General features: G+C 36.7%; 1 protein-coding gene across 1 annotated transcript in view; it reads right to left on the bottom strand.

The window, feature by feature from the left end:
* POLR3B (RNA polymerase III subunit B) overlaps nucleotides 1-27,649 on the bottom strand; it is a 66,471-nt gene that overhangs the window by 24,701 nt on the left and 14,121 nt on the right. Inside the window, exons 11-23 of the mRNA XM_083366411.1 lie at nucleotides 26,864-26,980; nucleotides 25,191-25,325; nucleotides 21,850-22,011; nucleotides 20,586-20,786; nucleotides 19,439-19,601; nucleotides 18,008-18,161; nucleotides 15,436-15,510; nucleotides 13,635-13,733; nucleotides 13,041-13,168; nucleotides 9,225-9,434; nucleotides 6,673-6,831; nucleotides 6,171-6,288; nucleotides 4,997-5,139 (exon numbers count right to left, since the gene is read on the bottom strand). Of these exons, the coding sequence (XP_083222537.1) occupies nucleotides 4,997-5,139; nucleotides 6,171-6,288; nucleotides 6,673-6,831; nucleotides 9,225-9,434; nucleotides 13,041-13,168; nucleotides 13,635-13,733; nucleotides 15,436-15,510; nucleotides 18,008-18,161; nucleotides 19,439-19,601; nucleotides 20,586-20,786; nucleotides 21,850-22,011; nucleotides 25,191-25,325; nucleotides 26,864-26,980 (1,864 nt within the window). The remainder of the gene's footprint in view (nucleotides 1-4,996; nucleotides 5,140-6,170; nucleotides 6,289-6,672; nucleotides 6,832-9,224; nucleotides 9,435-13,040; nucleotides 13,169-13,634; nucleotides 13,734-15,435; nucleotides 15,511-18,007; nucleotides 18,162-19,438; nucleotides 19,602-20,585; nucleotides 20,787-21,849; nucleotides 22,012-25,190; nucleotides 25,326-26,863; nucleotides 26,981-27,649) is intronic.

Here is a 27,649-nt window from a genome sequence, read left to right on the forward strand (position 1 = left end):
AGCATGATTGAAATTTGGGTGAACTGAAAAAAAATAAGTACGATGTCCACCAAATTATTCTCCTATGCTAATATTTTTCCAGAACGTGTTGGGTTGTTAACTCCTTTAGATATGCTGTCTGGGATTTCTGGGAGTTGCAGTCCAAAATCATCTGACAAATCTGGGATCTACAGCGTTTCTCAATCTTAGTAATTTTAAGATGTGTGTGGCTAGGGAATTCTGAAAGCTAAAGTCCACACATATTAAAATTGCCAAGGTTGAGAAACAATGGTCAACAGATCTGAAAGGTGACAGCTTGGGAAAGGCTACTTTCTGCTCTCACTGAATTATCTGGGTAACACTAATGAAAATTTAAGTCAATCAAGCCACTTATAAATCTGAACATTAATAGTCACTAAAAATACTTATTACACTAATAGGGTGACTTTGTGAAATGTCAAAGATTGCGTTAAGTCTTAAATTCCAAAGTTTCGAATTTACACATTTTGACTTATCAAGTGTAAAATTGCTCCAACTTTCTAACTCTAGGGAACACATTTCCCAAAGCACACTATCAATTGTACTCAGAAATTTAGTTGCTGTTTCCATTTAGAGGTACATTTCAACATGTGTCCAGTTCACGTATAGCACTTCCTAAATTGTGGGGATTGTTATCAATACACAAAAACAAAAATTCAGCTTAAAAAGCACAGGAAGGAAGAATTTAAAAGAACCTTTAAGTCCTAATAGGGGAAAAAAAGATTAGTTATTTTCTGAGGACAACTGATTTGTTCTCAGAAGTGTCTGTGTCTCAGATGTCCTTGGAGATTGTCAATCATTCAGGTCATGGTTACCCAAAAGTGCTTTTCAAAAGGCAACTGGACTTTCTTGGGGTTTTTTCCCCCTTTGAAAACGTTTCGCTTCTCATCCAAGAACTGGAGAACTGAAGAAACTTCTTGGATGAGGAGTGAAACATTTACCATAGACATTTACCCAAAGAGTGGAGGACAAAATGGAAGCCTGAGGCATGTTCCACAGTTTGGGAGCAACACGGGAGAAGACCCTCTCCTATGTGTCAGAAAGGGGATCTTCTGAAAACAGAGGCATTTTCAAAAGCAACCAGATACTGTCAGTTTTAATGGGAGATGTTGTCCCTTAGAGAGTTAAATGCTAAGCTACTGTATTTAAGGCTTTATAGGCCAGTACCAACATTTTAAATTTTATTAAATTAAAAACAGACAAGCAGTGCAGATCATTCTGCAACTTTGTTGTTGTTGTTAGCTGCGAGGTCTTGTCCAACCCATCTCGACCCTATGGACAACATTCCTCCAGGCCTTCCTGTCCTCTACCATCTGCTGGAGTCCATTTAAGCTCACGCCTACTGCTTCAGTGACTCCATCCAGCCACCTCATTCTCTGTCGTCCCCTTCTTCTATTGCCCTCAATCTTTCCCAGCATTAGGCTCTTCTCCAGTGAGTCCTTCCTTCTCATTAGGTGGCCAAAGTATTTGAGTTTCAATTTCAGGATCTGGCCTTCTAAAGAGCAGTCAGGGTTGATCTCCTCTAGGACTGACCTGTTTGATCGCCTTGCAGTCCAAGGGACTCGCAGGAGTCTTCTCCAGCACCATAGTTCAAAGGCCTCAATTCTTTGGCGCTCAGCCTTTCTTATGGTCCAACTTTCACAGCCATACATTGCAACTGGGAAGACCATAGCCTTGACTATACACACTTTTCTTGGCAGGGTGATGTCTCTGCTTTTTAGTGTGTTGTCTAGATTTGCCATGGCTTTCCTCCCCAAGAGCAACCATCTTTTAATTTTTTGGCTACAGTCCCCATCTGCAGTGATCTTGGAGTCCAGGAAAATAAAATCTGTCACTACCTCCATTTCTTCCCCATCTATTTGCCAGGAATTGAGAGGGCCGGATGTCATGATCTTGGTTTTCTTAATGTTAAGTTTCAACCCACGTTTTGCACTCTCCTTCTTCACCCGCAACAAGAGGATCTTTAGTTCTTCTTCACTTTTTGCCATTAGAGTGGTATCATCTGCATATCTTAGGTTGTTGATATTTCTTCCGGCAATCTTAATTCCAACTTTTGATTCATCTAGCCCTGCCTTTCTCATGATGTGCTCTGCATATAAGTTAAATAGGCAGGGTGACAGTATACAGCCTTGCCGGATTCCTTTCCCAATTTTGAACCAATCAGTGCTTCCGTGTCCAGTTCTCACTGCTGCTTCTTGTGCCACATATAGGTTTCTCAAAAGACAAATAAGATGGTCTGGTATGCCCATCTCTTTAAGAACTTGCCACAGTTTGTTATGATCCACACAATCAAAGGCTTTAGCATAGTCAACTGCAACTTTAGTGGTAGCAAATTTCAATAAATGTTTAACAAATTTAGTTCACCTTCCTTAATTGTGAGGTCAGGCTTGTTATACAATTTATTTATTTATTTATTTTATTGCATTTATATACCGCCCTTTCCCTGAGGACAGGGAGTTTACAGGGAGTTAAAAATCAAGTATACAAAAGTTAAAAACCAATTTAAAAAATATTAAATCAACCCTGTATTATTAAAAACCCCAATTAAAATAATTTTCTCCTCAGCCTGGGCCCGAGAGCTCAAAGAGCCAGGTCTTCAGGCCCCGGCGGAATGATCGGAGGTCGGGGGCAGTCCTCAACTCCACCGGCAGCTGGTTCCAGAGGGCAGGCGCTCCGAGAAGGCCCTATCCCTGGGTGTCACCCGCCGGCAATCTCTTACCGGCGGAACCCTGAGCAGACCCTCCCTGTGGGAGCGCACTGGGCGAAGGGCGTTTGATGCCGGCAGCAGGTGTTCCCTCAAATACCCCGGACCCAGGCCATGTAGGGCTTTATAGGTAATAACCAGCACCTTGAATTTCACCCGGAGGGCAACCGGAAGCCAATGCAGCTCGCGGAGTAAAGGTGTTACATGGGAGTATCGGGAAACCCCCATTACAACTCGCGCGGCCGCATTCTGCACCAGTTGAAGCCTAAGCCTAAGTAAATAGGAAGCAGTCTTTACCTTGCCACATTCTTTGTCAACAACTTTGATATATCCAAGTTAGAAGAACCCAAAAGAGAAAACTGAAGGGATGAGCTGTGGAAATGTATTGCTCAAGAGCTATGAGTCATAAACCTAGTGATATATCTTATTAATGTTATTTCCATGGTTCTATGTTTAAGATATCCAAGCAGTGGTGGGATTTAGCCAGTTCGCACCAGTTTGTGAGAACTGGTAGCTAATTTTTTGTTGCCCAGGCCCAGAATGGACCTCCGGAAGCAACATCCATACAGAGAACCAGTTGTTCACATATTTGAATCCCACCACTCTATCCATGTATACAATTTCAATTGCACTGAACATAATATGTGCACACTGAGGACCCTGAAAGTACCTGGAAACCATTTCAAACCCCAGATCCCTTTATGAAAAGCACTGAAGACTTCTCCACTTCTGGCTGCACGTTTCATTGTATATGGAAGTTTCATTGTACATGAATATGTTTATGCACAAATGGAAGTTCATAAGGCACGTTGAGGATCACTGCTCAATCTGCCTTCAACTATTTGCACCTATCTGCCCGATATCTACAAGCAACGGGAAAAATTTAAAAAATCCAATCCTTGTTCAGTAGTGGTCTTTATAGGAAGTTCTTCACTTATGACAATTTATTTCTGACCAGTTGAAATTAGGATGGTGCTGGAAAAAATAACTTACAACTTCTGCCTGAAATTATGGTTATTGCATCACACCCCGTGGTCACATGATCAAAATTCATGCACTTGGAAGCCTGTCAAATTTCTCCATCTGCCTATCTTTCACTATCTATGCCCCTATTCTGATTTTATTATTATTATTTTATTACATTAAGCTAGACTGAGAGATGACTGATCCTGAATAAAGTTACTGAGTTCATAACATTTGCTGCTTACCTTTCAGTGGAAGTATTGAAGTACAGGGAAGCATTAAGTTGAGTTAATAACTCCAATAACTCTTTAAGGCAGGGTTAGCAATACGGTGCTGTCAATTGTTATGAGTTGATAATAGCAGAATTATATTGTGGAAACTATTGCCCAAAATATCTGGGGACAAGGATGACTATCTAGTTAAAGTAATCAAACAACACTATCCATCTCAACTGAGTATGCATCAACCATAAAAACTTAACAGTATAATTCTGGCCAGATGTGTATGGATAGTGAGTTCTTTCTACTTTAGAATTTTCCTACTTGCAAAGAACAGGAATAGATAGATAGATAGATAGATAGATAGATAGATAGATAGATAGATAGACAGACAGACAGACAGACAAGACAGCTCAAAGAAGCTGCAATGAATTTTTAAAAAGAAATTTCAGGTAATTAAAAATTGGATCATTTTTCACATTTTTTTCAAATACATCTAATTAACATCATGTATTACTGAAGAGGAAAAAGACACAAGTATTTTTAATGACTGCATGTTAATTTATTCACAGTATTACCCATGAATTTCAAAATATAACAACTTTCATTGTATTACATTTTTTTTTCATGACAGCAATAGCCATTCAGTTTTAAACAACATGCCTCCAGAAGCTGTGAATGTTCCAATACTGTAAGTTTTAAGAAGAGACTGGACAGCCTTTTGTCTGAAATGGCATAGGGTTTCCTGCCTAAGCAGGGGGTTGGGCTAGATGACCTCCAAGGTCCCTTCCAACTATCATCATCATCATCATCATCTTTTATTCATTAAACATGAACCTCAGTTAACTGAACATTCAAATTGACTGGCACTGATGGTTGTTGTTGTTCTTGTTATCATTATTATTATTATACTAAAGCAACAGAACAACATTTATGTCTCTTTCCAGAGGCAGGAGGTTAAAATTCTAGTTAAATCCAATCCAGGAACTAATAACAATTATATTATTTTACTTACCTGCTCTGCTGTTATACCAAGAACAACTGGAAATATATTTTGATTATATTGAAACCATTAAAATGTAGTAAAATGTACCTTTTTGTCCATGACGACTGCTAAACTTGTCTCCAATTTCTGGGCGCCTAGTTTGCCTTAGCAATATTTTGATTAAAAAAGCATCTTCTGCATTGGAAGATATCATGACCTTTTCAATGTACGAATCAGTTGCACCTTTGTAACTGATGAACAGAAAACGTACATAGTTTAATTCAAGAAAAAAACCCAGCTGAGTTTAATTAATACTAGATATCTGCAAAGCAACAGTTTACAAATTTTAATTTCAAGCGACAATTTTACTTCCTCATGCAAAGTTTCAATACTGAAAGCAGCTGCAAAAGAGTTATAGGAACTCAGTAACTCAAAATGGCAGATGAAGAAAAGTATCTTTACCCATCTAGCTTAAAAAAGAACAAAAAGAACCCATTAGGAATTTGGATATTACAAAAGACTGAAACAAGTTGAAATCCAGTTTGTTTATAATATATATAGCAATAGCAATCTCACTTATACGCATGCTCTCACTTATTTACTGTTTCATAGTGCTTTACAGCCCTGTCTAAGCGGTTTACTGAGTCAGCATATTGCCCCCAACAATCTGGCTCCTCATTTTATCAACTTCGGAAGGATGGAAGGCTGAGCCAACCTTGAACAAGTGAGAATCGAACTGCTGGCAGGTGGCAAAACTCCATTCTAACTGCTGTGCCACCACGGCTTGTGACATTACCAAGAAAACTAGACACTTGAACCCTTTTAGTTACCGCTATGTCCAACATTGGACTGCAAGGCGATCAAACCGGTCAGTCCTAGAGGGAGATCAACCCTGACTGCTCTTTAGAAGGCCAGATCCTGAAGCTAAAACTCAAATACTTTGGCCACCTAATGAGAAGGAAGGACTCACTGGAGAAGAGCCTAATGCTTGGAAAGGTTGAGGGCAAGATTAGAAGGGAATGACAGAGAATGAGGTGGCTGGATGGAGTCACTGAAGCAGTAGGCGTGAGCTTAAATGGACTCCAGAAGATGGTAGAGGACAGGAAGGCCTGGAGGAACGTTGTCCATAGGGTCGCGATGGGTCGGACACGACTTCGCAGCTAACAACAACAACAATGTCCGACATGGCCAATTTCTATTTTCTTTTTCAGAACTAAGCCTTTTCTACCACCTCCTTCTTTTCTGTTGCTTTTTAAAAATAAAATAAGGTAGCATGTCATACATTACTGGCACATCTTTATACTGTGATTGCTGAGATGCGCTGCTCCCTTCCAGAGGGGTTTGGGTCACCGTGGGCATCGACTTATTCACAAGTACTTGCTTGTTTTCTACTTTTTCACCTGTAAGTATATGAGGAAATAACATATTTGCTACCTGTTTGAATTATTTTCATTGTCCTTAAATGGTAAAAGCGGAGGCTGTGCTATAGCCTTATTTATGCTCCTTGGGGTAAACCAAGATCGTATCACCAAACTTTGGCAGCAAAACACTGAAAAACGGGGGTCTGACTTTTGAGAGGTTGCTAAACCATCCAGTATAATCCATGCATGTTCATAATTAAACAACAACAACAAAAAAGCCTTCGATTGAATCAGGTCACTAGTTCTCCCTATGTTATAACACAAAGGCTGCAGATTTGGAGTTCAGTCTGACAACAGCACACAAACAAAAATAAGAGTTCGAGCTAATAATTCTTATAAGAAAAGAAAACAATGTCTGTATACCTGGAGAGCAAATACCATCAGCATCTAAAATTTCATGCCGCCAAATTGGTTTGCGTGTTCCTGCATCCAGCATGGGCCCCATTACTTTGTCAAATGTTTGGTTTGTGTAACGTTTCAGAGTAGACTTAGCATTTTTGTACACAAGGCACCTTCCGAAGCCTCAAAGAAAATAAACATATCAAAACTACTATAAGGGTTATCTAAAATAATAATCAGACATTCATGATTATGTTTTAAATATACTGTACAAATCCATAGTAGAGAAAACAGTTGCTTGGATAGTTATTTATGAAACAATGCCCTTAATATGCCGAATTTGAGGGCAATTCAGAGACTATGGCTGCAGTCCAATGGACCCTTTTCAAGCTATTAAATTATAATTTCATAATAATTTTAATAGGGCATGAACCAAAATGCATTCTGTTAGAAATGCAGTGGCTTATGACAATGAAATATTATGTCATAATAGCAACTTTAAAGTGTCACAAGACATTTATAATCTTTCATTAGAACTGTAACTTTAAAGGGGTCAAAACGTCATTACAGCTACATTTCAAGAGAGCTAAAAACAAGAATTTGTTATAGTTGGAGAATTAAATAACATTTATATTTCTGAAAGAACACTGCATTTTTAGAATAAAACACCTGCCTTTCAGAACAAACCACTTATGTAATTTTACATGTTTAAAGAATAAAATGTAGCTGATATCTAATTCCTAGATTTGTTTAAAAAGACCATAATTTAACTAAACAATGATCTAAACTATTTTGTAAAAATATTAAACCAAAACATTAATTACCCTTAATAATTTTGGGCTACAAGATTCCAAAAACATAGAAAAATCCTGCAGTTCTTTCACTGGCCCTCATTGGCTTAATAATTCCTAAATTTGGAAGAATGCTTCTTCATAAACTTTACTTTTTAAAAGTGCTCTTCAGTTGAAGTTATGCATAGTATATCTGTATCATTTGGCTGTAACGACGTAATTCTGGAGAGTAGTTGATTTTCCCCCCTAATGTTACTAGTCTACCAGAAAGAAAACATTTTGCTTTAAATCATGTCTGCTATTGTTTTAGGCAAAAAAGAATAAATTAAGTGTGCAGACATTAATGCCAAAGATACATGTCCAGCAATACTACTAGTGCTGCCTGGCAACTGGCAAAAGGGCTCTTAAGGATGGGCGAATGTAGTAGAATGTACTGCAGTACGCAAGCAGTCTGACCACACAAAGTAAACTCAGGCACCCATGATATTAAGCCTCAAGCAGAGGAACTGTGTTTTAAATATGATTGATGAGGCAACACTAAAAAGCGTAACATCCAGACAGGTTTATTTGAAGTGAAAGCAAGGAATACTCTTTGAAAAGCACTGAATATGCCTTTCCTGGAAAAGATTTAATATGCCTTTTGGAGAAGGTGCGTGATTGCCGTTGCAGCCTAATGATAAACACAAAGATTTTTGCTTTCTTAAAAACAGGAAACAAATTTACTATTAACCACATTTATTTGCTAGGCAATTTAACACTAATAAAAAAAATTTGGGGGGTGGGGTGGGTTTCCAACTTTTGTTTGTTATTATTTTTTTCTCCATGTATCATAGTAATTCCTGATGGTATTCAAGGAATACAGGTAGTCCTTGACTTACAACAGTTCATTTAGGGACCGTTCAAAGTTACAAAGGCACTGAAAAAAGTTGACTTACGACCATTTTTCGCACTGATGACTGTTGTGGCATCCTCGTGGTCACATGATCAAAATTCAGATGCTTGGCGACTGACTCATATTTGTGATTTTGTGACCTCCTAACAAGCAGTCAGTGGGGAAGCCAGATTCACTTCTAACTTAACTGCAATGATACACTTAACTGTGGCAAGAAAATGGGGCAAAACTCACTTAGCAACAGAAATTTTGGGCTCAATTGTGGTTGTAAGTCGAGAACTACCCATATTCATCTCTACTAACATGTCTAGAGTTCAAATGTTACTGGATGTCATTATTAATGAAAAAGCAGTATTTTGTAAGGCACAATTAAGCCAAATGTAAATGTTTAAAAGTCAGATGATTAGTTTATTTCAGTTACAATAATAAATATGGAGCTCCCCTTAAGATGCATTTTCAGCAGTAATTTCTCATTCACTCTATTTCTTGAAAAGTTGTTGTCCAAGAGTTCAGTTGAGATGTAATTATAATTCATTATTATGTTTAATTTTTTTTTTCAAATTCTTTCATAAAGTGAGCCCACAAAAGTACAAGGCTTGAAGATTTTGAGCTACCTGCTTTACCATCAGTTCAGTGTTCTTTTTTTGTGATGCGGTATGCCAGCAAATGTGATCTATAATTTCAAATATCACAAGTGTAATTTATCAATGTAGATATCACACCAAATCATAGTTCTTTACATACTGTAGTATGCAAATACATCTGAAAATAAATCATGTTTTGTCAATTTAAACATTAAAATTGTGATTCTTTTTCTTTATTCATAGATATAAACTGTTTATATTGAGCTGAAGCAAGAAACATAACTATCCTATTAAGTAGAGACTTCCTACCTCTGTCTAAAGAAGACTTGTTTAAAACCAGCGCATCCTCGATGTCATAACCACTGTAACTCATCACAGCAACAGTGGCATTCTGTCCAGCCGGCAGTTTTTCAAATTCAATCAGTTCTATTGTTTTTGTCTTAACCATTGGTCTTTGTGGATATGCTAATAGATACATAAGGGTATCAATCCTGTTCCTCTGATTGTAGCCAATGGTACCTGCAAGTTAAAAAAAAAATCTTCTTAAGCAAACTTGGTGGATGCTTGATTCTATTGTTCTAATGCTATTTACAACACTACAACACGTGGAGGAATCAACAGAAATCGACAGAAAAAGCAGCAAGTATTTTATGCCATCTATTTACTTAGTGTTCATTTTAGCTGATAGCTAATTAAGTGAAAATGTGCAATGCCCAACCTTTCCCACCCACTTTTACATCAAGTATAAATTATAGCAGAAAGTTGTCAGTGTGGCTGTATCTCTTAGGCTTCGAGCAGTTTTAAGCCTCTACAAGTTTTATTTCAAAAATCAATTCGTCTTTGAATTATTCTATAGTTAGATTGCAGCAGCCATCATAGGTTTTTTATTAGATACTTTTGAGGAGTAGATCTGAAGTAATCTAGTTATAAATACAACCATTGTTTCAGTGTACCAGTCAAGATACAAAATATAATGACCACAAGGTTAAGATTCCTTCTTATAGCCTTGAGCAGAGGGTAATTCTTGAGGCTCCATAAATTGATAAACAAGAAGTACTAAACAGGCAATAATTCCTGTGTATCTGGATATGACTAGTAATATCTCAGCCTCATTAGTACTAACTGATTACTCAGATAAGCTTACCCATAGACTTGTTGAAAGAAAAATGTAATCTAATAAAAAAATACTTAAGTGATCTTCCAACCTCTCAAAATACCATCTACAAATATGATTTTAGTTCTATTTATACCCATTGTATACCTTCCAACATATATCACCAGAAGTTCAGTTCAGCTGGTACTCTCTGTGTTATTTAAGATCCACCGATCCACCTAATTTTTGCTAAGCCTCAAGGAAGGCATTTCTCAGGCAATGGAAGTATTCAAATAATCAGAAACGGGCAATGCTGAGTAACAAGTCCTTTCTTCTCAGCAGGGAACCAAAAGACTATCTCAATAATCCCAAATTCTTGACAGCCCAGGAAGTGACTAAATGGACTTGAACATGTATCTCCCAGAGGACAATACAAAGACTGTTAGTGGCAGCGGGTGGGAAGGGACAGGCAGAGACAACCATAAGGGAGGGCTGACACTTTTAAAGAACAAAGGTATTTTGATGTGATGAATCACTGTCCAGACAGATTCAAAATAGCCAACTCATAAGTTACAGACCAAATGGAAACTGTGCAGATGTGCCTGAAGTTAATTTGTAGCAAATCTAGGATTATACCAATTGAGCTTCTTACAGGCACTATGTCTATGTCTGTATTTTTTTCTAATCTGGTGTCTTGGATTATAACTTCTTTTACCATAGCCAGCTGGTGATTGTAGGAACTGCAGTCCCACACATCTACAGGACACAGAAGGGAAGATGTTCAGAAGGGAAAAATAGTCTAGCCGCTATTAGCAAATATTCAGCACGCAACTTAGATGTTTTAATGTTTGTATGTTTTTTTAAAAAAAATAGTCTATTACATCTCAGCTTTAGAATTGTACTTTTATCTCCTTGCTCATTCCTCAGGTGCTTGCAGTAGCACACAGAAACAAAGCCTTTAACAATAATTACTAAAGATATTCAGCAGCTTTTGTATTCCCATCGTCAGCAGCAACGTCAGAGGATTGTATCCAAGGAGCTAAATGTGCAAGACCCCGGGTCAAAGCAGCTGAATACACCAACCTCAGAAAACACAGACAATGAATTGCAAATGACACTGAAAACAAAATGAGAAAAAAAGACCTTCACACAGAAAAGTACAAAAGAACTCTACAGATACTGAATTGGCTTTCTGTACACACTGATCCTGCTTAACTGTGTGTGGTAAGTAACCAAACCTTCTGAGGCTAATAGTCCTAAAATAGATTCTCCTGGAAAAAGAAAGCATAACAAAGAAACAGGATGCAATTAAAAGAAAGGGATGGTGTGTAAAATATTTTTAAATGTTCATAATGTGCTGAAGGGGAATGAAAATTTATTACACTGGGGTTTTGCCTATGTAACAAAGATTACATATTTTTATTCCCCCTCCCCCCATCAACTGAGAAGCAGCATGATTTGGCTATATAATATACTTACTGAATTTATGTGACCACCAGGAATGACACCCTCACTAAATTTCACAGTTAACATCTTAAGCAAAGAGTAATGCCAACTTAGGTTCACTGAGAAAAGCCTCATTGAAATGAATGGATGGTGGTGAGAAGGTTCTCTACCATTGGTTGCAGTTGCTGCAGAGAAACATCCTGCAGGTGTTATTTAAGGATCAGTGAAATGTCTTCATAAAGGGACACTTATTTAGGGAGATGGAAAACAAGCCAGGTTAAAGCTACACAGCAACATGTAATTTGCAAATAATAGATTGTATGTGACAATTTGCTTGCCTTGGTAAAGAACTGGAAATACACGTGTTACACACATGTGCGATGTATAAATAAATGTTGTGCAAATCATTTGAGCCACACAAACTCAAACAAATAAAGCACTCATCATCTGATTCTGAGACTGCTACATTCCCCAAAAGCCCTGTGCAGTCCCATGTCCAGCCAATGTTTCTGCTGGGAATGTGAAGCAGTTATATGCCCACATGTGCGTAGAGACAAAAGATTCATGGGAAAAGACTTCGAAGCCCTGCATGATCATTCCGGGAGATGGGGGTGGTGTCCTCAAAACTTCAAAGGGAGATGCTTTGTTTTTGGCAAAATAGTTTACAAACCAACAGCTCAAACCAACAGCCCAACTACCAACCTGAGCTAATATTCAAACACATCTCATAGTTTACAAAGCACCTATTCAAATGCTTTACACAGTCTTAATGTAAATTAGCAAGTGTATTAACAGAGACTACATATTAGTTGCAATGTATGTGGGCCATAGGGTCCAGCTGTATAGATATATTTATACAAGTGATCCTCTCTATTCTTATTTAAAAGTAGCAAAGAGCAGGGAAATATTGCTGAAGTGAAACAAAATCAAGCAAAACAATCAAAATCATCACAATATACAACGTTATTTGTGTGTTCACTTATACATTTTACACATAATACACACAGTTTTCCCTATTATGCAAATTATGAGTCCAATCTATTAATCTAGATTAATAAGTACATATTAGGAAAAGGATGAACCACTACACAAATTATAGTGTGTGTGTGTGTGTATGTGTGTGTGTGTGTGTGTGTATTTATTTATTTATTTATTTGCAGGGAGTACAACAGAGCTGTTGATGCAAATTTATTTCTTATTCATGAATTCTGGAATCCAGCCATAATAATAAGACTTAATAATCTCTGTTAAGAAATAATAGTTGATGAATTAGAGATTTCCTGTTTTCTGAAAAGGGAGTTATAACTACATTACCCTAAAAGTAATCTTGATAATTTAAATGCTGATAAATGAAAACCATGTATCATAAAATACCGCTCATCAATTTTTTTTATCTTAGCCTCCGAGTATGTTTCTAATTTTGTTTTTAAATAGGAAAGCATATAGAAAATTGTGCTAAAATTAGGGATATAGAGAGAAGGCAAATGTTTTCAAGGCAGGTTATCAGAAATATTTAAAAAGGTGAGGGAAATTGAATCCGGAGTGAATGAAACAACTATTCTGATCTGAAAACACAAAAGTCTTACCCATAGCTTGCTTTCCCATAGCACACTGGTAAGTGTTTCTTGGAGACTGGTTATGGTGGGGATATGGAATGAGACCAGCACAGACTCCAAGAAGAGTAAAAGGTTCAATCTCCAAGTGTGTTGTCTCTCTAATAAAGGGGAAAAAATATATATAGCTAGATTTCTTAAAGTTAAAACCACATGGTTATATACTGAAAAGCTGGACTGGTGAAGTAAGAATGGCCCCCACTCTCATGGCTTTTTGGAAGTAGGTGAAAACCCAACTGTTCTGAAAGATCTTTGGAGATTAGTTAGATCCAATGGTACCAAACCAAACAAACAATGAGTTTGTTAATTGTAGTATCAAATGAAGAAATCTGATTTTGGATTTCACTATTTTAATTATGTTACTGAGTAACACAAATGTTCTTGAAGACAATTTTAATAACTGAAAAGAAACTTTTTATATCACACACACACACACACACACACACACACATATATATATGCATGCAAAATTTCATCTTTTTTCTTTCTTAGAATACGTTCCCGACATTGTCCCAATTCCAATGTTACAATACAAAAATTAGGTTCTAATGATGCCAGAATACTTACTTATTGATTGTATGTTCATAGAGTGCAATGTTGCAATCGTTTTCTTCATTCACATCCAAATATTCAACAAGGCTTTCATGTAAAAAGTCTTCAAAATTCCTGAATATAAAATATTTATTTTTCAAAACAATGTATATTCTCACATAATTCCACATCAAATATGTATAAAAGATAAACAACAGAACTAATATGAAAGCCAAGTGAAAGCAGGATTTTTATATAAATGAATTTCCTTACACAGATTTCTATCTTAAGAGTCCAGAGTAACTGACCCATTTAACTAAAGACTCTGAGTAGACCCGATCTTTTATTTTTTTGGCCTCCAAAAGAGGCAATAGGTCTTATTTTCGGGTGATGTCTTACTTTTTCCCTGACACTTGCCTCACCTCATGACAATGGCACCGACAGCCCTGTCCAGCAGAAGGCTGCATGGCTGTTGGCTCACTTCTGCGGCCGCTTGTGGCCGCTCACGGCAGGTCATGTGGCCTGCCATGCCATGCCAACACCATGAGGTGAGGCAAGTGTGGGAGAGAGAGGTGCTGCCCCAAACACCCCATAGGCACCCAAACTTTCCCCCTGAATAGGGATGTGATGGAGATCAGAAGCTTCGTCTGCTTATGAATGGGGCACTTGGAGATGGAGCTAATTGCTCTGTTTCAAAGCGGCCCATTCGCAAGCAGACAAAGCTCCCAGTCTCCGTCAGAACTCTGTTCAGGGAGAAAGTGTTTGGGTGCTTCTGCACATGGACTTGCCTGCTCTGCACCAAGGGACCAGTGGGTTGTGGCTGCTGCTGGATACCGTTGGTCCTCGCGCACTTGCCGCTGCTTGTGCTGGCCACTCCCACCTCCTGGGATTATTTCTGGGATAGGGCTTATATCAGGCCCACCCCAAAAAATCAGTCTAGGACTTATTTTGGGGGTGGGTCTTATTTTCGGGAACACACGGTAATGGAGTACTGAGTATGGTAATCATAAGGGACCCATATACTGAATGGCAAACAATGTATTGGACTGCAACCACCCACCATACTATTTCTTACAGCAAGGAGATGCAGGAGAAGAAAGAGAAAAGTGTTCATTACAGGAAACAGTCCCTCTGCATAAAATAAAATTTTGGGCACCACCAACCTATTAGCTAGCACACACAGCTGCACTAGCTAATGAGCAAATAGCATACACAAAAATCTTGTCAATCAGACCAACATTTTTGCTAAGAGCATGATTAGCCAATGTGTGGACCAACCCCTGCTGAAAATCCCTTGAGTCTAATCTACCTGTTGGCTAACATGGAGCTGCATTAACCAGTACATATATGGCTTGATTGAAAACCCTACTGGCTCAGTCTATATATTGGCTAACATGAAATGCTGTTAGCTTATGGGGGGACCTGCCACTCCAGTCCCCCCCAAACTAAGGCAAACACAAAGCATGTGCTCAGGGGAGGGACAAAGTAGTCAGGCACCTCTTTGTTTTCTCATTCTCAGATCATTAGCTCTGTGCAGAGATCCACTGCAGCTGAATGCATTACAAACTTTTACATCAACCCTGCTTCTCGTTTATTTATTTTTAATTAATGATATATATTAAAATAATTTCATGGGGAGGAAAATTTAGTGGCTCCAACTAACATCATTTCATGTTTTAATCTGGAGGCCCAGAAACTGAGTGGCAGCTTGTTGTTGAAGAGTGTAGAAGTATCTATGTTTAAATACTGTATTGCAAACATAGAAAATGCTGTTTATTCTTATTTTTATGAACAGATGGATCCTGGAAAAGCCAGGATAATTTGTTGAGTTGTTTACCTATAACCTTGTGCAAGTTCCTCCATATGTTTTTCTGTTACAGCAGTTTTTTGCTTCTTCACAATAATATAGGGTCTAGATCGTAAGAAAGAGAGTTAACACATTATGTATTGTATTGTATTCATTTCAGAGATGAAATGAAGATCTTGTTAACAGCAGAAGTTATCATCATGAGCAATATAATAGGGAATTATAATTAGAGTGGACTGAAGCAGAATGGATCCTAAAGACTTAGAGCCCATATACTCAGTCTTAGCCGACTGTATACACTATGCCTTTAAAAAAAGATATACTGCTCTTGTAAATACAATGTGCAAATTATAAGATCAGGAGAGAAAAGAAGAAAGACTTATAATATACAGGAAAATGACATATTGAAGGAATAAAGGGCTTCCAGCTGGCATATACACCACAGCTTTCATTGTAGGGTGGGAACAGCTCTGTTGTTTCTATTGCACTTTTAAAGATATTCCCAAGATAAAACAGGAAATCTCAGGCAGGAATTGTATTTATCCATACAGTGGTTCATATTAGGCTATAAAGTTTTAAAGACAGATGAACTTAGAAGAATGTACCTGCAACTCAGTTACTGGCATTTATTTTCAGTTACAGCGATCACCAGGAGGCATCTGGTGATAAGCATAACTAAAAACATAATATAGGAAAAACACTAGAAAATATTTTTATCTTGGCTGGTAGATGGTGGTGAGCTTGCTGTTTAGTTTCTGAATGTTTCATCACCAGACTAGGTAACATCATCAGTGGAACTTTGGTTGAAGTGTCTTGTTTCAGTTTTCTGTTGTTACCTAGCCTGGTGATGAAACATTCAGAAACGAAACAAGCTTGGAGAACAAGCTTGTCCTTTCTCACCCTCTGGTGTGTGTAAGTCACGAGGGCATGACATAATGTAACATCTGTATCACTCTGCTCTGCTGACAATTTAACAGCAGGTGGACTATATACTGTATACCATTCTGACAGTGCTTTGCGTTTATTTTCTAATATATACGGCTAGCACAGGGGTAGGCAACCTTGCCTCTTTTATGACTTGTGGACTTCAACTCCCAGAATTCCTGAGCCAGCATGGCTCAGCTTGGAAACTCCCTGTCCCCTCAGCATGGCTGGCTCAGGAATTCTAGGAGTTGAAGTCCACGAGTCATAAAAGAGCCACATTTGCCTACCTCTGGGCTAGCATAACAGCTGTAGGGAATGCATTACAGGTCTCCATTTAGCCTTCTTTATCAATGACTGCAACAATTTTTAACATTAAGTAGAAAAAATATATATTTTAAAGAGGGCTATGTCAATAGCTATAACTCATTTATTGAATAATTATCATTTATTTCTATATTTAATATTTAATAAATTATCTAACTTTATAAACTTTAAAAATAAAAATTAAATTAAATGTGAGTGAATGTCTCTTGAAGGAAAGAGCAGTGTTTTTTTAAAAAAGGGTAATATAATATAGAGCACTTTACGGGACATAGTTCAGAACAGAGCACATGGAAATCAATCATTTTGTATCCCCACCAGTTCCATATAATACTCCGAAAGAGCCTGCTTTAAACTTGCGCAGCTACATATTTAAGTATTAATAAATCCTGTCTTAGCAAAGCTATTGGTTTGTCTTTGGGTAAGACACTCTGTATTATATACTGATTCCAAACAAATGTGAAAGAAAAAATCACTTATTCAAAATTGGTTCCAGAAAACCCAGAACTGAACTCTCATTTATGATTTACCTGATCTATTGATAAGCCCCTCATGAATTCAGGTCCAAATGTTTGGACTTTTTTTTAAACAGGGAGCAATTTTTAATTTGAGATTACAACTTGATTTGATTTTGCTAAGCTATTCATTAAAATGTTAATTGATTGGTACGTTCAGTTAATTCATACCAATTGCTTACAAGGTAACAATATTACATCTATCATTCCAGAGAACCAAAATAAATTCTGCAGTTTTCAAAGCTAAAAAGGTAGCTTTGGAAAAAATGACAAGTAATATTTCACTAAATTATTGCATTATTCTGTCAAGATGATTGATGGGACCCTACATCACTCCTGATGGGGGAAAAAATTGAATGCATGCTCTCAGTCAGCAACCTAGGTTTTTGCTATAAACATTATATAAGCAAAGTTACAAGAATGGCATGCTCTGTTGGACATCAAGGATTGTTGCTACTTGCACATAATTTCCAGTGTGAAGTGAATAATTACAATATTCCAGTTCAAATAACCAGTTTAAGAGCTAATTCCTGATTTCAAGGGTGAAATGGATCTGAGCTATAATAGGCAAAAGAAGAAAACCACAGCAAAATTGAAAAATTAAGTAGCACTAATCATACAACGTAAGTTCCAATGATGAATACTTTTTAACTGCTGATATGTGCAGTTCTTGAGTTCCAATTTATATGACTGGCTTGATGGTAAATGCAAACTGCTTGCCAATCAACCTGTGGAGTACACATGTGTCTAAAACTGATTTTTGTGAATGAACTGAACATCTTGATAATATACTTGGAATAGAATATTCTGGTGCCCAGGAAAAGCATATTCAAAATTCTTACCTACATAGCCTTCCACCATCACTAGAAATATAGACACATCTGTCTGCAAGATTTGTGGAGATTGAAACAAATTCATTTATATAGCCTGCTCTACGCATCAGCCGGAATGTGTAGACCAGTTTCTGATGATCTCGAATGACACCAAGGATGTTACCTGTTCAAGCAAACAATTAAATGATTCTGTAAATGTTACCATCCTTTCAATGGATAGATTGGGCAAATGTTGGCTTTCTGTGGAATAACAATCCAAGTTGTTATCAGCATAGTTATAAAATGTTTGATCAATTTCTTTTCTTTCCTGGGACATAAACATGCAACAATTAATAGCAAAGGCAATGCATTTTTAAAGAAATTATAATAGGTAATTCAACTAGATTTCTGCTATAATCCGGATTAGGATCAGTCATCCCTAGAAATGAAATAGTAGCAACATTTAAAGCACTGAAATACAGTGATGCAAACCTAAAACGGAGAACAATTTTCATATTCCAACAAAAACAATTTTATTATCCTTTTGTTGTACTATTACTTCTAAGAACTTCGATATGGTCTTTCTTAAAAATTAAAAATTATGTTTCCTGGTAAAAACTTGCTGGGTTGGAACTTTCATAGTTATAGCAGATGGAGAGAAAAAGCTTTATTTTACCTTTCTACTATTTCTACACCATTTCCCCCCAAATGGTATTTTCCAGATGTGAACAACAGTAATTATCAACATCCCCAATCATGTATGTATTTTTGTTAAAATAATTTCACACTGTATTAAATGCACCTTTTACTATCTCACATCTAGCTCCTGATTTGTCAACAGTGTTGAGGGGCTATTTCTTGCCAAAACTGCATTTAGGTATGTTTTAAACGTGGAAGTGGGTTTTCTAAAGCTTTGCCTCATGTCATAACTAACACAAAAGGTTTAGAATAATGCCCACTGTATGAAAATCATATCTCTGTAATATATTATAGATTTATAACAATTGGCTTCCCCAATCAACATTTATATGTAACTTTAAATGTTGCATTTATGCCATGGGATGAACCATCAAAAAAAGGAATGCAGGAAGCATTTTACTTGTTACATACATTCCCTGCAGTTCCCAAACTTTGTACAACGCACAGTGTACTCACAAAGGTACCATGGGATATTTTACATTTTCAAGGGAAACAATGATATTCAACATTGGTCAGACACCACAAGAATTACCATCTTGAAATAGTTCAGTTTTGGCTTAGCAGGGCTGTGAAAAAATTACTGGAATTCTAACTGAAATGACACAGTTTAGGAATCTTTAATTGCACTGTTAACATACACAATCACACATTAAAAATCTCATTTTCTGAAAAAGCCTTGATTATTAGAGAAAGACACATCATTTATACTAATGTTTAATCTTCTAGTATCCTGTTTCACTTGGATTAAAAGCAGTAACATACCATTAAGGAAAACAAGAAACACGTTTGGATATGAAAGTTCCTCTCCACACAGAAGGTTTACATCTTCTACTCCAAGGTTACTAGCTAATTTAATAATAGGGCCATCTTCCATGTCAGTAGTAATATGAGTCATCAGTGCTAGGTTTTTAACCAAGCCACAGGCCTGAAGAAAAAAGATGTCAATCAAAAAAATTAAAAAGGAAAACAAATATAAAAATTGATTTATATAACTAAAATACTAAGAGAAAAATTTAACAAACATTCTGCCTAGGTCAGAAATGTCAAACTCATGACATCATGTGACGTCGCACAATGTATTGGGATGGTTTTGCCATTGCCAGCAATGGGGTGGGTGTGGCTTCCATATGACGCGTCCAGCCTGCGGGACGGCAGTTTGACACCCCTGGCTTAGGTGGTCATCAAATCTGTTATGTATCAGATATATTGGTATGTAATTTTGTGCAGTATATAATGTCAATATTTATATTTGCAATTTTAGCCAGTGTTACCTGGGGGTGATTACACACAAACACAGAGTACATACATACATACATAATGGCATTCATAATTTAATCCTAAGAAACATAAGTGGTGTATCTCATAGATTTAGGCTAGATTTACAGATTTATAACCTTACTTGGAGTTAAAATTACAACTCTTTTTTTGCTTATATGAGCTTACCTGTCTAAGTAAAAACACACTTTATATGTGTACATGTACTGAACCCAAGTGTAAAGAAGGTGAAAGAATTTGCTCTGCAGGTTCACTAGTTACATCATTTTGCGCTAAATGGTAATTGTAAATTGTTATGAAGAGATTGTTATTTATTAGCAATTTATTTCCAATAATTCAAAGTTGTCTTTTAAAGAGCATAGGGAGACAAAAGAATTCAAGAACATAAAATCATCATTCAAAATTGAGGAGAAGTTTAGAGTGTGAAAATAGTTACTAAAAAAGTTTTCTGAATCATAAATATTCCAGGAAGACTTGTTTAACAGTACAGGAAGTCAATGCATGGAGGTTCTTCATTTTGGAGCAAAAAGACAGCAAAAAAGGATGAGAATGGGGAAAGGCAATACGTCGATAAAATAAACTAAAGTATAACATAAAATGACAAGGGAAAGTGTATTAACCCAATGGAGCTTACCTCTCCTTCAGGAGTATCTGATGGGCACAGCATTCCCCACTGAGATGGCTGTAGAGATCGGGGTCCACTCACTTTCCTGGTCTTTTCAAACTGAGAAGAAATCCTTGTCATCATCCCCAAAGCAGATATATAGGACAAGCGTGACAATACTTGAGTCACACCCTGTCGATCCATCTTGAATCTCTTCAGTGACCAATTTCCCTAAAGGTAAAGAACCATGTAAAACTGGTGAACGTTTAAAACAACCTTTTATATTTCTAAACAGTATCAGTTTGAAAAAGATGGTAAAATGGGTCCAGATTTTCATCTATCATCTAGGTTTGATAACAGTAAAATCTAGAACACTTCTTTGTATAAACAACAATAACCAAGCTCTCGGTGATATGTTGAATTTCAACATGCCAAGATTTTGCTGCAGATTTTGATTAATTGTTTGTCACAGACAAATTTCTCAATTGTTTAAAGTCCATTTCAAATTTTATTTGGTATTTTGATACAAATATTAAAGTGAAGAGATACACAATCAAGACATTTCTCTGTTGGGAAACAATTGGAATGGTCCAAACAGCCCAATACATTATTTATTTCTAGGGTGCATTATAATACATTTACTGGACAGAATCCAGAATATAAATTACAGAATCTTAAGGTTGGAAAGGGTCTTTTAAACAACTTAAATCCAGTTCCCTACTTAGTAGAAGAATCCAAATTAAAACATCAACACACCTAAAAAGATCCTTTACCCTTAAGTCAAGAAATTAATTGGATCTGGTGATATACTTTGCTCACATTCTCAAGAAAGACATCCAACAAAATAGAGACAACACTTTAAACACCTCCATCAACTGACAGAAATATATTGTACTGATAAAAGAGAATATTTGTAGCTCAGAGTTGAAATGATGGGTCCTTGGTGCTTTCTGAGCTTGGTTGTTTTCTTGCAGACATTTCATTACTCAAACTAAGTAACAGCATCAGTTACCTAGTTTGAATAATGAAACGTCTGCAAGAAAACATCCAAGCTCAGAAAGAACCAAGGACGCATCATATACTGCACTATCCAGATGACAGAAATCAGAAATAGATGAACTTTAATATAACTTACAAATATAAGCCATTTACATTTCTTCTATAAACAAATCCAAAGAAGATTTTGAATTAAAACTGGAAAAATACTCTGCAATATGACAACCTGTAATTTACATTTAATCCTGTCTATTGGCTCATGTTATCTTAAAGCAATCCATCCAAATGAAACACTTACTGTAGAGATGGCATTCACCATACCATTGGTGATCTGATCTTGCCGCATGTGCTTAACTACATCAAACTGGGCAGCTCTTTGCTTTGGAATTACTTGGTCAGCAATTTTCTTCAACTCCGAGTTGAATTTTTTAAACAAGTCTTCAAATAGAAGGGACAGAAGCTGCAACAAAATTTAAAGTAATTTACAATGCAGGAAATGTTGAAATAGAGCAATGTTGCTATAATATTGTTTATACAATATTTATGAAAGGAGAAAACAGAAGCTACTTCCAATTCTATGGAGTTTTAATTGTTCCATATGTAATAAATTCCTTACAACTCATTTTACGTACTTTATTAATTTGATTGTCACTTTTTTTTACTTTACTCACTAGTTTGCCCATTCACATGGAGTGTTTTTTTTTCTACTGATACATTTGGGGAGAGGGTATTTTTATATAAAGCTATCTCACATTTTTCACAGCAAGATAGCCATAGATTAAATGCTGCCTTTGACTCTCAGGTTCTTCTCTTGTCTCTAGAAAACAGCTCTATTCCAAACTTTGGGTTTTTTTTAATAATTCTAACTGTCAGGAAGACTAAAATACAGTTATTAGTGAATGCCAAAAATGCAAGTTCCCAGTACCAAACGAGCTAAGTATTTAAACAGGCTCCTGTTAAGACATTCTGGCGTCTATTGCATAATTTAATTCCTGCAGGGAATGAGTCTGTTTAAAACTGTCTCCATTTTCTTAGAAGTATTAGCAGTACTCTGCCCCTTTTGGCAAAAGGCCAAGCATCTACTTTGCTTTCTAAACTAACATTTACACTGATTATATTCATCATCTTTCCATCATTATATCCCTAACAGTTTATAGAAAACACTGGCTGATAAAGATTATATAGGTTCAAAAATGCACAGTTATAAACTGCACTCTAAAGTATAACTTTTAAAAAACAACTGTTGCAAGCTGTTATTGAGTTTCTCATAACTTCCGAGTCATTTATAATCATAATGGTTTCATACAATATATTCGCAAAACAAACCTTTTCATGTTTTATAGTGAATTCAATCACTTAAGTGGCAGTAACTATCCAGGATTTCAGACAGAACTATTTTCTAGTCTTACTTGAAGATATATAATCCACTATATAGAATATATAACACTCTACAAATTTTTACTGACTTCAAAACGGTTTCCACTAATCAGTATTTTTTTTTCTGTTCCAATCTATCCTAAAGTTAGAGTGACTTTTTTGACTTCTGTTTATTCTAAAGAGATATATTCCTAAGAGCAGGGCAAAGATTCATGATAGCCTATTTTGTAGATCAGGAGTAAGTGATGAAACACAGAATGGAATGGAATCCTAGCAATAATAATCATTAAATTTTCATTGCAAGCACAAGGCCTTTCAAAAAAAGGACTGGAAGTAAATTATATCCAAATGTGGTTGAGGGCATAAGGGAAAGAAGTGACAGTTCATCAATTGATTTCCATGGAAAATCCTGAGGAAAAAAAATTAATAAAGAAGTTAAGCTGCTGAAATAGAATTTCACCAATTAGCTTAATGTCAGAGAATTCTAATTAGGCTCCTTGAGATTGCCATTTACTGTTTAAGGCTTTAGAGTGCCAAATTCTCCTTTTCACACAAACTGGTTGCAAAATTAAAGACATTAGGCAGCCTTAATTATATTATCAGAACAGCTGGGATTAGTCAATCTCTGAAGTCAAGACGGTTTTCTTTTGTCATAGGGTAGAAATCCTTTCCTTTCCAGGGTGCCGGATTTTGGTGCTGTTCCATATCTCACCCATACAAAGCAAGCTGAATTAGAAAGAGAGAAAGAAAAAAAAATGCCAAACAAACCCTGAGGACAAAGAGGCGGGAAATGCTCGGCAAATAATGAACACATTAAAGAAAGAGAAAAGGTAGGTGAAAAGATTAAGCTTGGAGTCCGTAGGTTTCGCTAACACCTCTGCTGGCACCTGGCCTACCAAGCCTCTTGTGGGCTAAAAAAATGAAGAAAAAGCTCTGTAAACCAGCTTGGCTAGTGGAAACAACGGTTATCTAAAGCTAAAGCACATTTTGTGCTCCCTTGTCCCATGGGGTGTGAAATTAGCTACTATTGTTTTCACACATTTTTATAGACACAATACCTTTTATGTCTTCACATTGTGCAGACTGCTCTGCTTTTCTCCTAATACAGGATCAATCCCTTTTCATTCAAATTTTTAAGCAACTGAATTTTTAGTCCAGAAACAGTGCCAGCTTTTTAAAGGATGAAAGCCATTTAGACAGAAACATTAACTAAAAACACTGAGTAACAGGCTTAAAGTAAGGTGCTTTATTATTTTGCAGATATAACGCAGACATTATGTTAATAATAGCAGAAACACACACGCAAGATGTATGTTTAAGTTACAAAAGGATCATAAATATTAAAATAACTAATAACGCAATAGATGTATGCTACTATTTATGAAGCTCTAACTTAAAAATCATTCTATTTCATTTGGACCTGAAACTGCCGTAATGATTTGTAGCTAAGCACTATCACAACAAAGAGTAACCTAATTAAAGCAAATTATAGTTGATTAATTTGCTGTAAAGCAGAGGGTTAATCAACTAGACACACATAAAATTCTACTTTTTTACTGGTATATTTTTTTTAAAAACCCACAAAGAATGTTGTAGTATGTTTCTAAAAAACTTAGAAGTTACTATATAAAAGGCAAATAACCATTCAGCAAACAGCGCTGTTCAAAAACTTAGTATTCCTTCTTTCAGCAATCATGAAACAAATGGAATTTTATCTACATTAACGCATGTGTAAACTCAGGAGACCTTTACTTTTAAATGCCCACATTTGAGTTGCCCTTCCTCCCACTCCTGTCCCTTAAAGGAAATGAAAGGCAGTTTTGTCCTTTTTGCATTTATGATTTCTTTCTTGCTGAATTCCAGAGCCACATCAGCATAGGTCATGCAAAGGCTCTCTCCACTCTGCAGTTGGGTCAGATTGAGATAAACACCCCCCAACTGCAGCATCTATCTCTGCATTTCAGTCCGGGGGAACTGGCAATTTCTAGGACCCTATGGCTATAGTCATGCGTGCCCCATTTGACAGCAAGGGGGAAACAGCCAAATAAAATACATATTTTTGGCTGGATGGAAAGGCAATACTTTGCAAATGGCTTTTCATTTGAAATCAAGGAACAGTATTTTTTATTCCATCAATCTGGTTAAGAAATTATCACAACTGCATCACTAACGCTTTAAATTAAAATTACTATGCGCATTTGATCTGATGCATTAGGCAAAATAACATAGTCCAAATTCTATTAAGCTTCAAGGTGCATCTACCTGTCCTGCTAGTTCCAGCCTCTTGTTTCCATAATAATCTCTGTCATCCACTTTGTTATCTCCTTGAGCTAGAATCACCCTGCGGACCATCACAGCTGTATAGATGCACTTGGAGCGGAAGTTGAATTCTTTTACCTGAAATACCAAACATGAGAAATTTAACTTAAGTGACAGTACCTTACATGGGAATGTCTCTAGATTGTATTTTTTAACCCTCTGTTAGGCATGGTATGTGGAGGGTCATGCAATTTGGAGGAATGAATAGCATTAGGATAAATTGCATTTATCACTACAGCCTCTCCTTTCTACAAGGGCCTTGGGATACATTCCTCTTGACTTTAAAACTGATCCACCATGCATTAAATGCTTTGGATACCACCTTGATTGTAATTGATCTCTTTTTTTAAAATGCCTTCTTCCTTTCCTATCATGGCCTACATTCTGCTATTTCTCTATTCCTACATCATGTTTTCTGGTACCACAGTTTGCCCAAGCTTCTAATTTCTGAGAATGGCTCTGAAAGTACACAATATATTTTTGGAAACTCTCTTTCAGTTGTTCTGGGTAAAGCTCCACATTAGTTCTCAAAGTACTGGAGAAATGTCATTTTAGAGCAATACATTCATTGTTATGTAAACTACCAACCAGAAACTGCCTGATCATTAACTTATGGTTAACTTTGCTTAACTCTGTTATAACATATGGTCAATTTTATCTTTTTACAATACAGTATATCTACATGTTGCAGAGCATAGTGCTGGTCGTGGGTTCAAAATATCTGTCTTCAAGCCACAAAAAAGACAGAAAATCAGAAGGGAAAAGAGGCTGCAAGTATGTGATCAGTAATCATTAACAGTAAAACCATTCCAATAAATTGGTTTTATTGTTATTGCTGGCAATAACAATTTAGTGGTTATTACATATAATATGTGGAAGGAGAATACGCTTTATTTAATTGGCAGATAGTTTTTCAGGTTTAATAGATACTTGGATCTCTCTCTGTCTCAGATTATGTACATATCTCTCAAAAATTCTGAGTAAGATTGCCTTGTGTCTCACTCAAGATCAACAATTTATTCTGCAGGATAGACTGTAAATTCATATGCATAGGCATGTAAAGCCATAGTTGTTGCATGCATTTATAAATGAGGACACCAATTAATACTGACAATGAATGAATAATGAAACATAATTTAAATTTATTGTTCCTATTTAAAATTATACATAGATTACTTTAATTACTTTTTGCTGTGTTGCTTTATAAATGTAGGAGATGGGCATACTGTGCTGGAGGGCAGGTTTATAATGTATAATGAGTTTGGAATCATTGCGCAGTCCCGTCCCCCCCCCCTGAATTCTGTTGACCTTTATCTAGCAGCAATTTAGCTTGGATTGTTAGTTGCTCAGAGTCTTGTGTATAGGTGACAAGAATAAACTCTTAATACTTTGAACATAACTTCTGTTCCTGATTATTTATGCCTAACAATAGTTGGTATTGTCTTGAGTTTTATGAAGCAGGGTGGTATATAAAAAGTTGTATATATAAACTATCGCCGGAAGCTATTAATAATAAATGGAGCAGCTGTTCTTCCTGAATTCAGTTCCATCTATCATTCTATAGTCATTCCTGCAAAGTAGGAAGGTATCCTGTACTTTAAGAATAAAGCACTTACTGGCACATGGGCAAGAATAGTTGTTGCCAACAACTCTCTTGCTTCCTCCATCTTGGTTTTCTTGGGGCCGCCCCACATTCGCTGTCTTCGGACTTTATTTCCCAAATATTTTAATGCCTGCAAAGCGAAGTGAAAAGATTGTGTGCTGAAAATCATTATTGCCATCATTATGTACATGTCACAAATAATTTTCAATGTACTTTTTTCCCCTTGGGGAAATTCAGTATTTATTGAGATGTTTTATTTTATAATGAAGTCAACAAGCCAGAACAAGGCTGGCTGAAGAGCAAAACCAGAGAGCAGGACAAGGTTATTTTAAACAGGTGAGGGGTAGAAATGGCTGAGCAGTACAATTACTCCGTTATGCTCTGTTATTTTAAATTAATCCCTTACAACTAAGAAAATATATCACCTAGCTTAAGTTTAACACTGAATGGGTACGCATCTCTTTTTTTTAGCTATGCAGTAGATAGCTTCCGTTTAAAAGATTCAAGGTACTAGTAATGGTGTTTAAGGCCCTACATGGCAGGGGTCCGGAGTACCTTAGGGAACACCTGCTGCTGGCATCAACTTCCCTTCGCCCTGTGCGTTCCCACAGAGAGGGCCTCCTCAGGGTGCCACCGATCAGAGAATGTCGATTGGTGGCCCCCAGGGGGAGATCCTTCTCTGTGGGCGCCCCGGAGCTATGGAATCAGTTACCGGTTGAGCTCCGGATGGCGCCCGATCTTCACTCCTTTCGTCGCGATCTAAAAACATTCTTATTCGAATAAGCCGGCCTGGCCTGAT

This window comes from Vipera ursinii (assembly GCF_947247035.1).
Source record: "Vipera ursinii genome assembly, chromosome: 6".
NCBI lineage: Eukaryota > Metazoa > Chordata > Lepidosauria > Squamata > Viperidae > Vipera > Vipera ursinii.